Genomic DNA, 13518 nt, shown 5'->3' with positions numbered 1-13518 from the left:
TTCTGAAGCTGAGATGTATTACTGAAATAAATTTTTATCTGTCCTGATCTCAGAGCAGAATAATGATCAATCTATAAATTATTTTATGCTTGATATATTGGGAACTGCTCAGCTGAATATACTGTGACTGGGAGAGCACTTCACAGTGCTTCACTTGGCTGTAACTGCAGTTGAGAAACACATTTCATTTTATAGGTAACAAAGGTTTGTGGAACTTACATTAGCCAGAAAACACACAATAATACTCTGTCCTAAAGATAATCTGTATTTCTCCTTTCTAGTGTGGCACAGTCAAATGACAGTGAAGATTTGGTAGAATTTTAAGGTTTTAATCCCTTTTACTGTTTTATCTCTCTCTGTCCTCTTACAATATAATGATGTAAAATCCTGAATTGTATTATATAGTTATAAAGAAGGTACATAAGCTATTAAACTGGATGTACAGTATTTGAGTAGATACTCTTTAAACTCTGGAGCCAGCTACATTGCTGCATTTCCACGGCACAGAAGGCAAGAAAGGGTATTCTGCCAGCTCTAACTAAGCAGCAGTCTGCATGAGGGTCATGGAAAGCCTCCTATTCCAGTATGTGTAGAATGTCTCCTAAAAAACCATTTTTCTTAGTACCATACGAAAGTGTTAAAAAGCAAAGCAATTTCAAATCTCAGTTAGTGATAACTCCATTTCAGTCTGTGTACCATGAGAGGTACAAAACAAAATGCCACTTCGTGCATGCCTTCAATTTGGTGCACAAATGGCTGAAATACTACTGCAACAAATTTCCTCTGAGGTTTGCCAACCAGCTGTGCAACTGAAACCATCACTGGATGGGATGAGAGCAAAATCTGTATCTGTTTGATGACACAGCCTCATTCATTCTCTCTTACATATCATTTCTTCATAGCCACCACCCAGCTGAGCGCTGCATTATACAGAGGCTGACTGCAGACAGGCCATCAGCACAGTCCCTGCCCTGAGCAAACAGGGACTGGTGGTACAGCAGAGACACAGCATCAGAGCTTGCCCACTACACATGTGAACCCCACACACCTCTGGGTGGATTCTGGGGGGTTCTTTTAAAGAATGAATAGAGATTCTGCCGTGCTCTATGCATATTCATGCCCTAAGTCAAAAAATTCCTAACCCCCACAAAAATACTTCTTGCATCCCAGATTCGTAAGGGGAAAATAAAGTATTGTGGCTGAGAAGTGTTTTTCTCTAGGGGTGAGCTGGAGCAAGAGGGATTCAAACACTATTACAGGCACATCAAACCAAGAGGGAAACATTTTGAACACCTTGCTAGCGAGACCTTGTGTTATGCTCTTGTAACATTCTTTTATGTGAAGCCATCCAGAATGCAATACAAATTCAGTTCCTTTTTGCATAGTAAACGGGAAATCCATACTGAGAGCTTCAGACATCAAACTGATTTTAGACATGAACTACGCTAACATACAATAGGAAATGTAGCTGTCCTTTATGTTTTCAGCAAAACCATTTAGGATCAAATTCCAACATGACTTAATTTGTAACGTAGAAAAGTTTCATTGAGGAATGAGAACAGTCATTGTCTTCTCAAGCAGAAGTGTAATGCTGATGACACAAAAGACTGACTCCACAGGGTCTCTATACGTTGGGCAGTATGGTGAGGCAACCTGCCATGACTATATTCAAACTCCATTTTTAGAAGTGTCATTCCACATTTAAACCCATCTACATAACCTTACAAATGTCTTTATAACCCTACTTATTTTTGTATGCCTGAATTCTAGGATCCTACCCACAGCACAGAGTGAGCAAAGCAATAGAATACTACTTTTGCTTGCCCACAGTTCATCTACTACAAAGCATTTAAATGGACTAGTTTCAGGATGTTTCAACATCTCAAAACTGAAATAAAGCAAAAAGCTCTACTTAAAGTACTTGAAACCTCCAGACAGCTCAGAAGCTTCACAGCTCAGCTGGGGGGTACAGTTAATTAAATACCAACCTTTTGAAGCCTGAATAAATTTGATTTATAAGTAGGAATATACCAGTTAGGGCTGAAACAGCCACTTAATCCCCAAACTGCTTTGTTTTGCTGTGAAAACGTCACTGATCTAATGGGCTTCTCACACTTCCACACCCACATAGATGCTGCTGAACAAGAACAATGCTATTCTCCACTCCAGGCCATGACTACAGCACCACCAGCAAGAACTGGTAATGCTGATTCAACACATCTCCCACATCTGGTCTCCTTAAAGACAGATTCAAGTATTGTTCCATTTAATGGGAGACAAACACTTTTATAGATTCCTACAGCACAGTCATTCAAAATTGATGCAATTCAAATCCAACAGTCATATCAAGAAAACTTCTTCACAAAGTTACAGTTCTGGACTTAGAATTTCACTATTTTAAAGCCATTGTTCTGCTGCTGCCTAAGAATTGTTACTTTTTTAAAGCCAAACCACATAATCTTTACACAAATGTTTAACAAAAAGAACTTCCAGTTGGTACGTGTTCATTTTTATGTTTATCATTAAATATGTGTCCATCATTAAATAAAGCAGGTTTATAAAATTTACATCAACACAATGGAAAAGCATCTCTCATTTGAAGGGATGTTTTGATACTGGATTTTCCTCTGCATATTTGGGGATAGTCTGCCAGTACTTCCTCAAAGCTTCACAATATCCAGCACTCAATAAGTCTTTGCTATCCACCAAGAGGTATAAAACTGTCATTTTCAAAATCTGATCCATGCTGCCAAACTCCCAGCGCCTACATTTAAAGAACTTGGGAACTGTGAGTGATGATTCACATTCCCCTAATCTCCAAGGATGCAAGTCAACCTTCTTAGACCTCTTTTTACAAACACATTTCCCAGCACAAGCTTCTTCATTTTGAAACTTCTCATTTCCTAGAGAGCAGTTTTATTTCTAGTTAGGATTACTTAACCTCTGCTATGTGTACCCAACACCTGAGAAAGTCTGATTTTCAGAGCTTTACCATTAGCTTTCTGAATTTGTAAAGCAGCCTTGGAGATAATTACAGCCTCAAAACTGTTACTTTAAGTACCACTTTAACAACTTGTGACTGAGCTGCCATAATACTGTAGCACACCATGCAGTCAGCATGCTGAACATGTTAAATGGCTGTTCAATCAATCATCCTCTTGTTCTATCACTTCCTCCTTGAAGCCAGGCTAAGCAATGTTCCCCAAAACAGCTACTGTCACATCCTCTAAATATTTTACTGGGATTCTTAACTCTAAAACTCTACTTAACCAAGTAAGCTTCTGCAAGTATCTAACCTAAGCTTGTGTTGTCCAGTATCACTAATACCTGCAGATGCCCAATGGTATTCTTTAGAGTTTTCTGATACTTTGTCAGTCAAACCAAAAGAGTGTCTTCTATAATACTGCATTTTTAATACAGTTTCCAGAAGACAAAACTACTGCATAAGTCTGTAAGAGAACTCTCATTTGTCAGTCATATGTTGAAACACAAGAATAACCCTACATTTTACAAATCTCATGTATCATTCTCTATATTCTTCGCTAGAGGAAAAAAAAAACCCATTTCTTCAGTAGAAGAGGCTGTCCCACATGTAAAAATACTTCAAACTGCTAAGCCAACTGACAACAGAAATGCAACCTTAACTCTGTTCATTATTGTCTTCAATCTACTAAGACACAAATCAAAACCACTAAGAAGAGCAAAAACTCTCCAGAACGGTAAGAAAAGAATTGTTTCAGAACTCCTAGACTGAATGCTGTGAAATGTGGAATCCAGATGATGGAGAAGAAGATACTAATGCAAAAAAAACCTGAAAACCAAAAACCCCAAAATGATGTAACTCCCCCAAAAGCAGAATTCACACAAGCACATGTGAAACATGAACACCTGCAATACAGAGCACTCTCTGGTTTGGATATTTACAGCTGTAAATACAAAATAAAACTCTGGTCCATGCACAAACATTTCCTAGGGTTTAAAAGCTTTGAAGCATTACACTGCTGTTAGGGAAATCACAGTAAGTAACACACAGCATTTGTCCTCAAGAAAGCATTTCCAGTTCTTAGGAAAGAAATGCAGATGAATTCTTTACCTGCAAAACGCAGAGGTGCATCTTTGTCCAGGGCTATCAAAGGGGGGTCCAGGAGCACTGTGTTGTCATTTTCTGTAACTATACCATGATAGGTTGTTTCAATCCATGGCTTATGCTTGTTAACTGAAAGGAAAACAAAGTACAAAGTCAAAACGTTTGAAACTGAAAACTTCTTTAGAAAATGTTTTATAATACTGATTTCAGTATTTTCCTCCTTTATTTTTCTAAATCTGAATTTGTATTTTACTAAATTAAAAAATTTGAGACAAAATCCTGGCCAAGTACATTCAGAAGAGTTCAGCATCCCTGCAGGCTTCCCAAAAGTAACTCAAGAGAATCTAAATTAGTCTCTTAACTATGCTGGGATTTAAGATGTCCCTGAAATGTAATTCAGAAACCTAACAGTGATGGGGAGTCACTGCCATCAATGCCAAGTGTGACACCAGGAAAACCTATACTCAGCATCAGATGAAAAATGACTGGCCAACATGAAACACAGACTTGTTTACTGCTCTCCAGCAAGGAAAGCCTGGGATGCAGCTGGTGGACTGTTCTTCAGGGAGTTAAACTAAATGGTGACAAAAGGACACTTAAGCAAATGATTAAAAATGATAGAACTCTCACAGGAAACTGTAATACTCTCACAATATGCTTTCATCTGCAATCTTTTACTTATTACTAGCAGCAAACTGCTAGACAGGATATATCTTCATACATAATAATGCAGCAAGAGAGAACTCACAACAAACTATTTTAATGCAAATAGTGCTTAATTACCACCGTGTGGTTTTACTCAGTATGGCAACACTATCTTTATTGCCTCAATTGCCTCACATGGGCATGCTTTCAATATTCAGCATACCAAACAGCCAGCTCAATGTCAACCACATGGTTCTATTTACCCAGAGAAGTACACTGCTTCAGCCTCCTCCAAGGAACGTGGTGTTTTAAAAGGAACTCTGTCATGCTCAGAGGGTCTAACACATCCTTCCTCCCTCAGAGGATAGGCACTGATAACTGTTAACATTTGAGTCTCTAATGGAAACAACATATCTCAATTTAAATCTGGTCTAAACACAAGTGTTTCCTTAATACAGCTACAGTTGTTAGGAGCATAAGGAGGATACAGTTGTGTACTTTTTTTTGTCAGCACATCTGGGGTGGTTACACCTCAATCAAACAGCTCAGACCCCCTTCATCCATTCATCTTAAGTCTTTGCAAGGACCTAGTATAAAATACTAAAAAGGACCTCTGCCAAACCCCTCTCTGTCTCCATTCTAATGCTTCTAAATGTAGATGACAAATTAATTGGTTTTAAGCATTGAGAAACCTTCTCCTGATTTAGCAACCCACAGTAAATCCCACTACTGAAGGGTAAAGAAGTTCTATAAAAGCTTGAAGCACTGCAACCACATATGAACAGAATTATGAGTATGTTAAGCATCTGCAGAGTCTAGTGAACCTTCAAACAACAGGCTCAGTTAAAAGCAAAGTCATGTCCTTTTATTGTGCTGCAGACAATAAAATCATAAAGCTTAAACCCCTTTGTGTTTAGGAAGGCTAAAACATCACCAGATTTTAAAACATAAAGCTTAAATCCCTTTGTGTTTATGAAGGCTAAACATCACCGGATTTGAGAACACCCAACTTACTGCTGAATATCCAGGAAAGGCCCGTTATCCATATTTGTGATCTCCTGACTACAGTGTAACTACACACTGTAAGAAATTCTCCAGCTAGCATTTGAAATATGAGGCATTGCTCATGAGTGATACACTACCACTGCCCCTGAACCAACCACGAAATTGAACCAAGTATTATTCTGATCTCAGTTGGCTTAAATATTGCTAAATGTTGGATTGAAAACCATCCTTTCACATTTTTACCTCGTTAATCGTCACAAGACTCCTGAAATCTAGAGGAAGTTGTTCAAATAAACTGATCATGATACAGGGGTAACCAATGTACAGGGGGGTAATACAGAGAAATTGTACAAGGGGGTTAAAGGAATTCCTTTGTTTAAACAAAAGTATTGTCTGTCCTAAGTAGCTGCCATTGCCATCTTGCCAAGGCATTGATTACTGCTGGAGGGGGAGAAGCAGATGATAGTTCTACTGACAAGGAACAAAAGCAGATGATTGGTTCTACTGATAAGCCGGGGAGAGGCAGACTGAGCACTGACCAAATCTTAAGGCCATGACAAAGGCACAGGTGTTTGGTCCTACTGATAAGCCAGGGAGAAGCAGACTGGGTGCCGACCAAACCCTAAGGCCATGTCTGGAGATTAAAAGGTGTAAAGTTTAAGAAGAGGAAGACTCATTTACTTCATCTTGAAGACCTCTACCCACAAGAGGAAGACTCATTTACTTCATCCTGAGACCCATGACCAGAAGGGGCACTGCGCAGGTGCAAAGGACCTTCCAGCTCATTATAATACAAAGCGGGGATAGATACTAATATGTATAGGCGGATTGAGCAACCTCATGTCTATGTATACCTTAAGAGAATAAATGTAAAGGGAGAACAACCCTGAGGTGTGCATGCTTTGGAGGAGCTATCCCCATGCACCTCAGAGCTGAATAAAAGCATACCTACTTTACAACTTCAACTAGTTGTGGAGTCTATCCGCGCATCAATCACACTGCTGATTTCAAACCAGAAGTCCTCCCCTTCCAAGCTTGACACTAACAAAGTGCCCTGAGCTGTTAATCTCTTGCCATTTAACTGAGATAAACTACACTGGTTTCCTTGAAACACAATATTCACACCATTTGTAAGTGCCTCACTGGAATCTGTTGTAAATCCCAACTAGCATTTAATCTAGTCAAGTGGGGGAAGCTACCCTGGCACAACACAGCAAGGTGATTTCTACTTAGCTTTTAGTGGCCAAAAAATACTTTAAAGCCAGCCGAGCATCCCTCTTTTTCCAGGCTGCCAATTGAATTGTAATAGCTCATGCTAGAGCCTTTACTGCTGCCAAGCAATGGTTGAACACATCTGCAAGGTGAGCACATGCCACCTAAGCAGGGTTATCTAAAGATAATTGCTGATAAACTATAGGAGGAAAGGGAACTGGTACCTGATGTGATGTGTGCCTTGAACACAGCTTTTCAAAGTACTCTTTAGGTAAATGTGTTCAGTTTCCCATGAATGAACAGACCAGCTTTTACTAACAATGACTGGGACTGAAGAAAAAGGAAAGTACCTCAAGGAAAGGATGCTTCACCAAAAGCAATGCAGAATACACATCAGATCAACCAGCAGCAACTTTCCCTTGCTGCTTAAAACAATCAATGAATGTAAATTAATACATAGGCAGAGCAGGGGGTTTTAGGGCTAGTATGGAAATGTTAATCAAAAGCTATGATCTTAAATCAGAATTAATCCTGTTCTATTATTTGAATGTGAACATATTAAAGTTAAATGTACTTATGAGAGTCCTTTCCAAGGACTCCCTTTATCTTCTTACAAGTGGTCAGAACGCTAATTTGACTTAAATAGGATCTGGCACCTACATAAGTGAAGATTTAGACACACCTCAACCAGAAAGGGCTGTAACAGAATACACTTTTTCTTCTGGGTAACTACTTTAATATACTGCATTGTTTGCTATCTTTAGAAAGAGATGAAGATGATGTAACAAGTACTAGTCTGAAAACTAGGTGTTCAACCCAGTGACAGTTAAAGACACTCATTTGTAAAATCCATCTTTGAGACTTTGCAAAAAACTCAGAGATTGCATACAAATTATATTCTCTGTCAATTCAAATGAACTGTGCTCAATAAACTAAGTGGAGCAGTTCTTTACTCCTGTCCTGAAGGTCTGATAATAATTGATCACTGCACAACCTTTTGTGTTTCTCTTGATGTAAAAGAAGCAAGCATGCCTTTCAGAGAGACAATAAAAACTGATGAAATTCCATGCAATATCATTAAAGCAACAAGTTTTGAGTAGTACAGAACCACAGAAAAATAGAGCTCAGCCAAGGAGTAAAGATCTACACAATAAAATAATGCCTCCTCCACCCTGAAAGTAAAGTTTAAGAAGAAAGGGTGTAACACAGCCTGATTATAATGTGTGTTCTGCTCCTGCCCTAGGCTCAGCCAACCTGCAATTCAGAGCTGTGCCTCTTGTGGGAAAAGGGTGAGGATTAACTTTGTATATAAACAACTTGAACTCTCTCAATGGTTCTGAAAAGATTTACTGTATTTGTTCATTAAATGGGGTCTTCTCATACCTCAAATTTTACCGAAAACCACTGTCTTACAACCAGGTACAAACAATGGGATAAAACTGAACACAAGTTTTGCTCAAATGCAGTTTCTTGATAGCATAGCACTTTTCTCCAGTATGGGTTTCCAAGACAAACTGTAATTCCCATTACTAGGACATGAAAGCTGTAGGCAGTAATAGATTATACAGAGATGAATCTGCACAAGGAATTAGGTAATGACATGGGCATCCACAACATTAACCTCTACAGTTCCTAGTTGAAGGAAAATCAGGTGGTTGAAATTCATCCCACAATTTCAGATCTCTATCTTGGATTCTTTGTCATGCATAAAGGAGCACTTGTAATGTCTGCTCTGGAAGTTCAACTGTCATACACTGGGAGCACAAGGTAATGCCTATAAATTGCCAGTTTCAACCAGCACAGTTAACAGTAATTCTCCATCCACCATAGTCACACTAATGGCTGTAGAAATTTAACAGGATTTATTAAATTATAGTTTGCCTAAGGAACAATCTCTGGTTTATCACCACTTACAAAGAGTTTCCTGTTGTACACTGAACCAGTGGCCTAAATCTGATGTTATTTCTGCAAAGATACATGGAAGTTTTGCTATAAGCCTGAAACTAAGCTACATGCAAATCACACACAAACTAGTCACAGCTTTTAGCATCCACAGCTGCAGCAGAAGAAATGCTCAGAGCACCAAAGATCACAGATAGAGGACCTACTGACCAAATTTCTATTGGGATAAAAGCCTGGCAGTGAAAAAGGCAAACCAGAAATATTCCAGCACAGAAGAGCCTAAACAGGATTAGGGCATTAAAGCCCTATTTTTTTTGGTGAAATTTAACATGTTTTAAGCTAAAACAGAACACTGAAATAGAAAACTGTGACCATTTAATAAATTCTCTTTTAAATATGGCTAATTCTAGAGCAAGAATGGAAATCACTTTCTAACTGCTCTCATATTTATAAACTTCTCTCCTTGAAAGGGAATCTTATTTACGAATACAGCAAGCATCATCTCAGTCTAGCTGGCACTTCTGGCTCTATTTGTTGATCCCATTTAAAAACAAGGAAACCAACTGGGAGCTGCAGCAGCCACTTGTTTTCAGCCTGAATACAAAGCAAGTGAGATGAGACCTAACACTATAAACAAAAGACAGACAGACAGTTCTTCAAAGGCGCTCAGGTTTCTAATAATCCTTTCTAAAGGCTCCTAAGGAGGTTTAGTCCCTGCTGAAGCCACCATGAGTCAATCACTACGAATCAAATGAATTAAGAGCGCAAAATAAGATTTAAGACCAAGGTTTCTGACTTCCTGAACGCTCCCATGTTTTGAGGTATCACTGTGCCCTTTAATATCACAAAATTTGAGAGACATTCTCTGAATGCAGTTAAAGACAATGAGATATGGCTCAGGAAAATGGTAAAGTGCTTTTGTTCAGAGAACATCAATGACTACACAAGCTTTTTCTCCTCTGAAGAACAGTTTCATAGCCACGAAGCTATCAGATACATAGATTTTCACAGCAGAAAATGCTGCTTTACCCGAATTCTAATTTAATCTGCTTGAGATAAGGTGTTGACATTATGCTGTCCTGTGGCTTGGTCTGGGTTTAACTCCAAGCCATGAGAAATGGAAATCCACGAGCCCAGATTCTGTCCTGCTCTTAAAAAACCCAATCATCTTTGCAATTTGAAACTGGTGATTTCAAATATGCAGAAACGTTATCTATCTGCAAGTCTAGAAACGTTTCTGTTGATACATTTTCCTAATAACTTGGCACAGATAGCTCAACATGCAGTCTAATAACATGGGAGAAGTCAACTGGCACAACAGTATTCCAAGCACACAAAGTTAACCATGCTTGCCCTCCATTTCCTCAGCAGAGTATTATTTTATATAATATGTACAGAAAAAGAGATTAAAATAGTTTCCCTAAACAGATGGCTGTATATTATGCTTTTCCATGCATTATGCATCATAGAAAGGTCTAACACTGGTTAATTCTGTTTTTTCTCAGTGCTTTCTTACTTTTATAAATCCTTAGGGGGAAAAAACCCACCAGAAATAGCCAAATTATCTTTTAGATAGTCTTAAATTGCCTTGCCTCTAGAAAGGAGATAGAAACTAACCACCAGCCCCATATAATGAAGGTTGTTCCTGTGTCAAAGAAACATCTGCAGTAAGCCCATGGTAGTGAAAAAGTGGTTTGTGGTTTAGATTTAAAACATTCATAGCGCCACATAACTTCCTGAAATAATCACAGATCAGCAAAGCTTCATCAAGATAGTATTATTTTGATCAATACCCTTCCCTAAATGACCGTAACTTGGAAGGGACTCAAGGCAACAGAGGTATATCCCTCTACCTGGTCAGTAACCACAGAAGCAGCAGCCATTAACTGCACTGCCTTCTCGTCAGAAGTCATTCCATTCCACTCCCCATTCAGCTCTGTCGATAACCACCCAATTGCTTCACTGTGACAAGCAGGATGTGAATGCACCACTAGCTACTGCTTTTCTACTGCAACGTTAGTCCAGCAAGCTTAGAAATACTGAGGTCAACCTGACCGATCATGAGATAAATCTAGTGAAATGGAGAGTTCTACATCAGCTGAACAGGTTCTAAAGAGGTGAAACCAACAAGCTTGAAAGTCACAGGTGAAAAAAATCTCAGGTGAACCTGAAAGAAAAACGGCACTGAAAACACAGCCAAACCTGGAAGTTTACCACAAATGCCTCCAAACAATTGTTTCTCCTAACAACAAGGAAATGAGTTACCTGAGCAGCTTTCCAGGTGTTCTCCAGAGCTTACTTGTTAAATGCATCCTCATGTAACACTATTAACAGGCCTACCCGGAGTAGCCAAAGCGCCTTGAGGACCAATGCACACACTAAGCCAAATCAGATCTCGTGCTGTAACTCAGTTATGTGTGATGAAGTTTAACAGATCAGGACCTGCAGTCCAACAGCTCTGTAGATTAGACTGGAGACAAGCACAGCCTTTCACAAACTGCACAAGTGCTGACAGAGCTCCCTAAATTTGCCATTTACTTCCAAGTACGTGTTAGCTACTTTGAAAACATGTTTTGGTCTTCGTTTTATTCATGACTTAGAATGATGGAAAAGCCATCATGCTGTATTGGTGGGTTGAGCATTAAATGTCATGGTTCCAAGAATCCTCGTGAATAGGTTGAACTTAAAGAGATCTTACACAGGTAAATCATAGCCGCTATCTAAACAGCTGGCTGCTGACTTACAGCAGCAGCTTCTTGGTCCTATGTAGGGAAATTGCAGCAAGATGTGCCCTTAATGACTTGTTTCTGTTCAAGATCAAGAACATCCCCTCAATGTATCTGCAAGCCATTTTACAGCCACACTTCCAATCTACGTTCAAATTAAACACAGGATCTCAAATCCCATCATACGATCAAGTACATCTTGCAAAAATGGCCTTGTCAATTCGAGGGGTAACCTTCAGGTAAGGAAACGTTTGCAAGCCTCTTATGGAAATCTGCTCAGGAGGAGACCTGCAATGCGTATACTTTTACTCCACAAGATCAATCAATAGCCACCAGGCCAACGTTTAAAACCGCTGTACCGCTCCGTGTTCCGCACAGCTCTCTCTCCTCTCTCACCACAGCCGGGTGCTCTCCCCCTCAGCCCGCAGCCTCGGCTCCCCAGGGGCTCCCCGAGCTGGTTTATTCCCCCCTTCCCACCCCGCTGCTCTCCCCCAAGCCCAAGCCCGTCATGGCTCTGCCGTGGCGCCTTTCCAAGCGCTGCCGCCCGGGTTCCAGCGCCCGGACCGCTCCGCACCGAGCACCGGCGGCTCCCGGAGCCTCCCCCCCCCCCTCAACAAGTGCGGACCCCGCCTGAGGGAGCCGTTATGTAACAGCGGGCGGGCGGCCGGCACCCAGCGCCGCCGCGCATCCCGGCCGGGCCCCGCGGCCGAGGCCTGACCTTCGCGGTCGGCAGGGGCTCTGGGGGCGCAGGTGAGCACCCACCGCATCCCACCTGCCCTCCCCGCGGCGCCGCAGGTGCAACAGCCGCGGGTCCCCAGTGAGCCCCGGGGAGGGGCGGCCAGCGCCCTCCTTCCCGACCGCACCGCCGCGATGTCCTCCTCCCCCCCAGCCTCAAAGGGCGAACAGAGCCAAGGGCACCGGTTCCCAGCCCGGCGGGTCCGCCGGCGGCACAGCCCCACAGGGCGCCCGGGGAGCGGAGGCGCAAGCCGGTGAGGGTGAGCCCGACCTGCCACCCCCCCACTCCGCCCTGCCGGTGCCGAGCATCCTCCCACAGCCGCCCCGGCTCTGTTTACCTCGAGCGGCCGCCGCTCCTCCGCAGAGCAGCGCGGTGAGCAGCAGGCAGGCGGCGGGGGCCGGCAGCAGCGAACGCGGCATGCCCGGGCGGCTCGGAGGCATGGCAGCGCCGAGCGGTGCAGGGCAGCGCGCACCCCCGGCTGCCGGGGCGGCTGTGGCGCCCCCGCTGGTCCGCGCTCCGCTCTGCGCCGGGCGGAGGGCACGGCTCGGCCCCGAGGAGGAGGAGGAAGAGGAGGGAGGAGAAGCGCTGCCCCGCTCCGCTCACCGGTCCTCCCCTCCCTCCCCCGCCAGCGGCACCTAAAATGGCGGCGGCGAGCGCGGCCGGTCCCCCCGCGCCCGTTCCCAGGCGGGGGAGGGAGCGAACCAACGAGCGCGGGGGATGCGGGAGAGCCCATGTGCGCGGCGGGGAGGGACGGGGGAGAGCGCCGCCTGCTGGCGACCGGGGTCCGGCCCCGCAGCTTCCGGCTCCGGCCAGCGGTTTTGGGGTGATTTGGTGGGTTTCTGGGTTTATTTGCATCAGATGAACCCCCCGCTGCAGCTGCGGGCACGTGGGAATCAGGGCTGAGGAACTGCCCGCTGGAACTGGACCCAGATGATTAATCAAAGGTTGATTGAACCCCCAACGCTTCAGAAAGTTCTAATCTCATAAAGCTATTTCAGTGCTTTCACCTCAACATTCACAGATCTCTTCGGCAAAAAGCTGGTTTTTAACCCAATCCATCATATGCCAAATCCATCATATGCCAGCCCTGCACGGGGAGTGGGATGCACAGCCCCGGGTCATCCGCTGGGCTCTGACCCACTCCAGGACAGGTCAAACTGCCAACACCTGCCTGCAGCAAGCACTATGGAACACATCAGTGCTTT

General features: G+C 42.8%; 1 protein-coding gene across 4 annotated transcripts in view; it reads right to left on the bottom strand.

The window, feature by feature from the left end:
* Window positions 1-12954, bottom strand: part of CLSTN1 (calsyntenin 1) — a 38316-nt gene extending 25362 nt beyond the window's left edge. For 2 of the 4 annotated variants that reach the window (XM_034068552.1, XM_034068553.1), the window contains exons 1-2: window positions 12651-12952; window positions 4094-4216 (exon numbers count right to left, since the gene is read on the bottom strand). In XM_034068552.1, the coding sequence (XP_033924443.1) occupies window positions 4094-4216; window positions 12651-12753 (226 nt within the window). In that variant the 5' untranslated portion in view covers window positions 12754-12952. Of the gene's footprint in view, window positions 1-4093; window positions 4217-12650 lie in introns of all 4 variants that reach the window. The other 2 variants (XM_034068550.1, XM_034068551.1) reach the window with 2 other exon arrangements.
* Between the last annotated feature and the right edge of the window lie 564 nt (window positions 12955-13518).

Source organism: Melopsittacus undulatus, chromosome 12, assembly GCF_012275295.1.
Source record: "Melopsittacus undulatus isolate bMelUnd1 chromosome 12, bMelUnd1.mat.Z, whole genome shotgun sequence".
Lineage (NCBI taxonomy): Eukaryota > Metazoa > Chordata > Aves > Psittaciformes > Psittaculidae > Melopsittacus > Melopsittacus undulatus.
The sequence above is the reverse complement of the archived record's forward strand: the minus strand, read 5'-3'. Positions and strand labels throughout refer to the sequence as shown.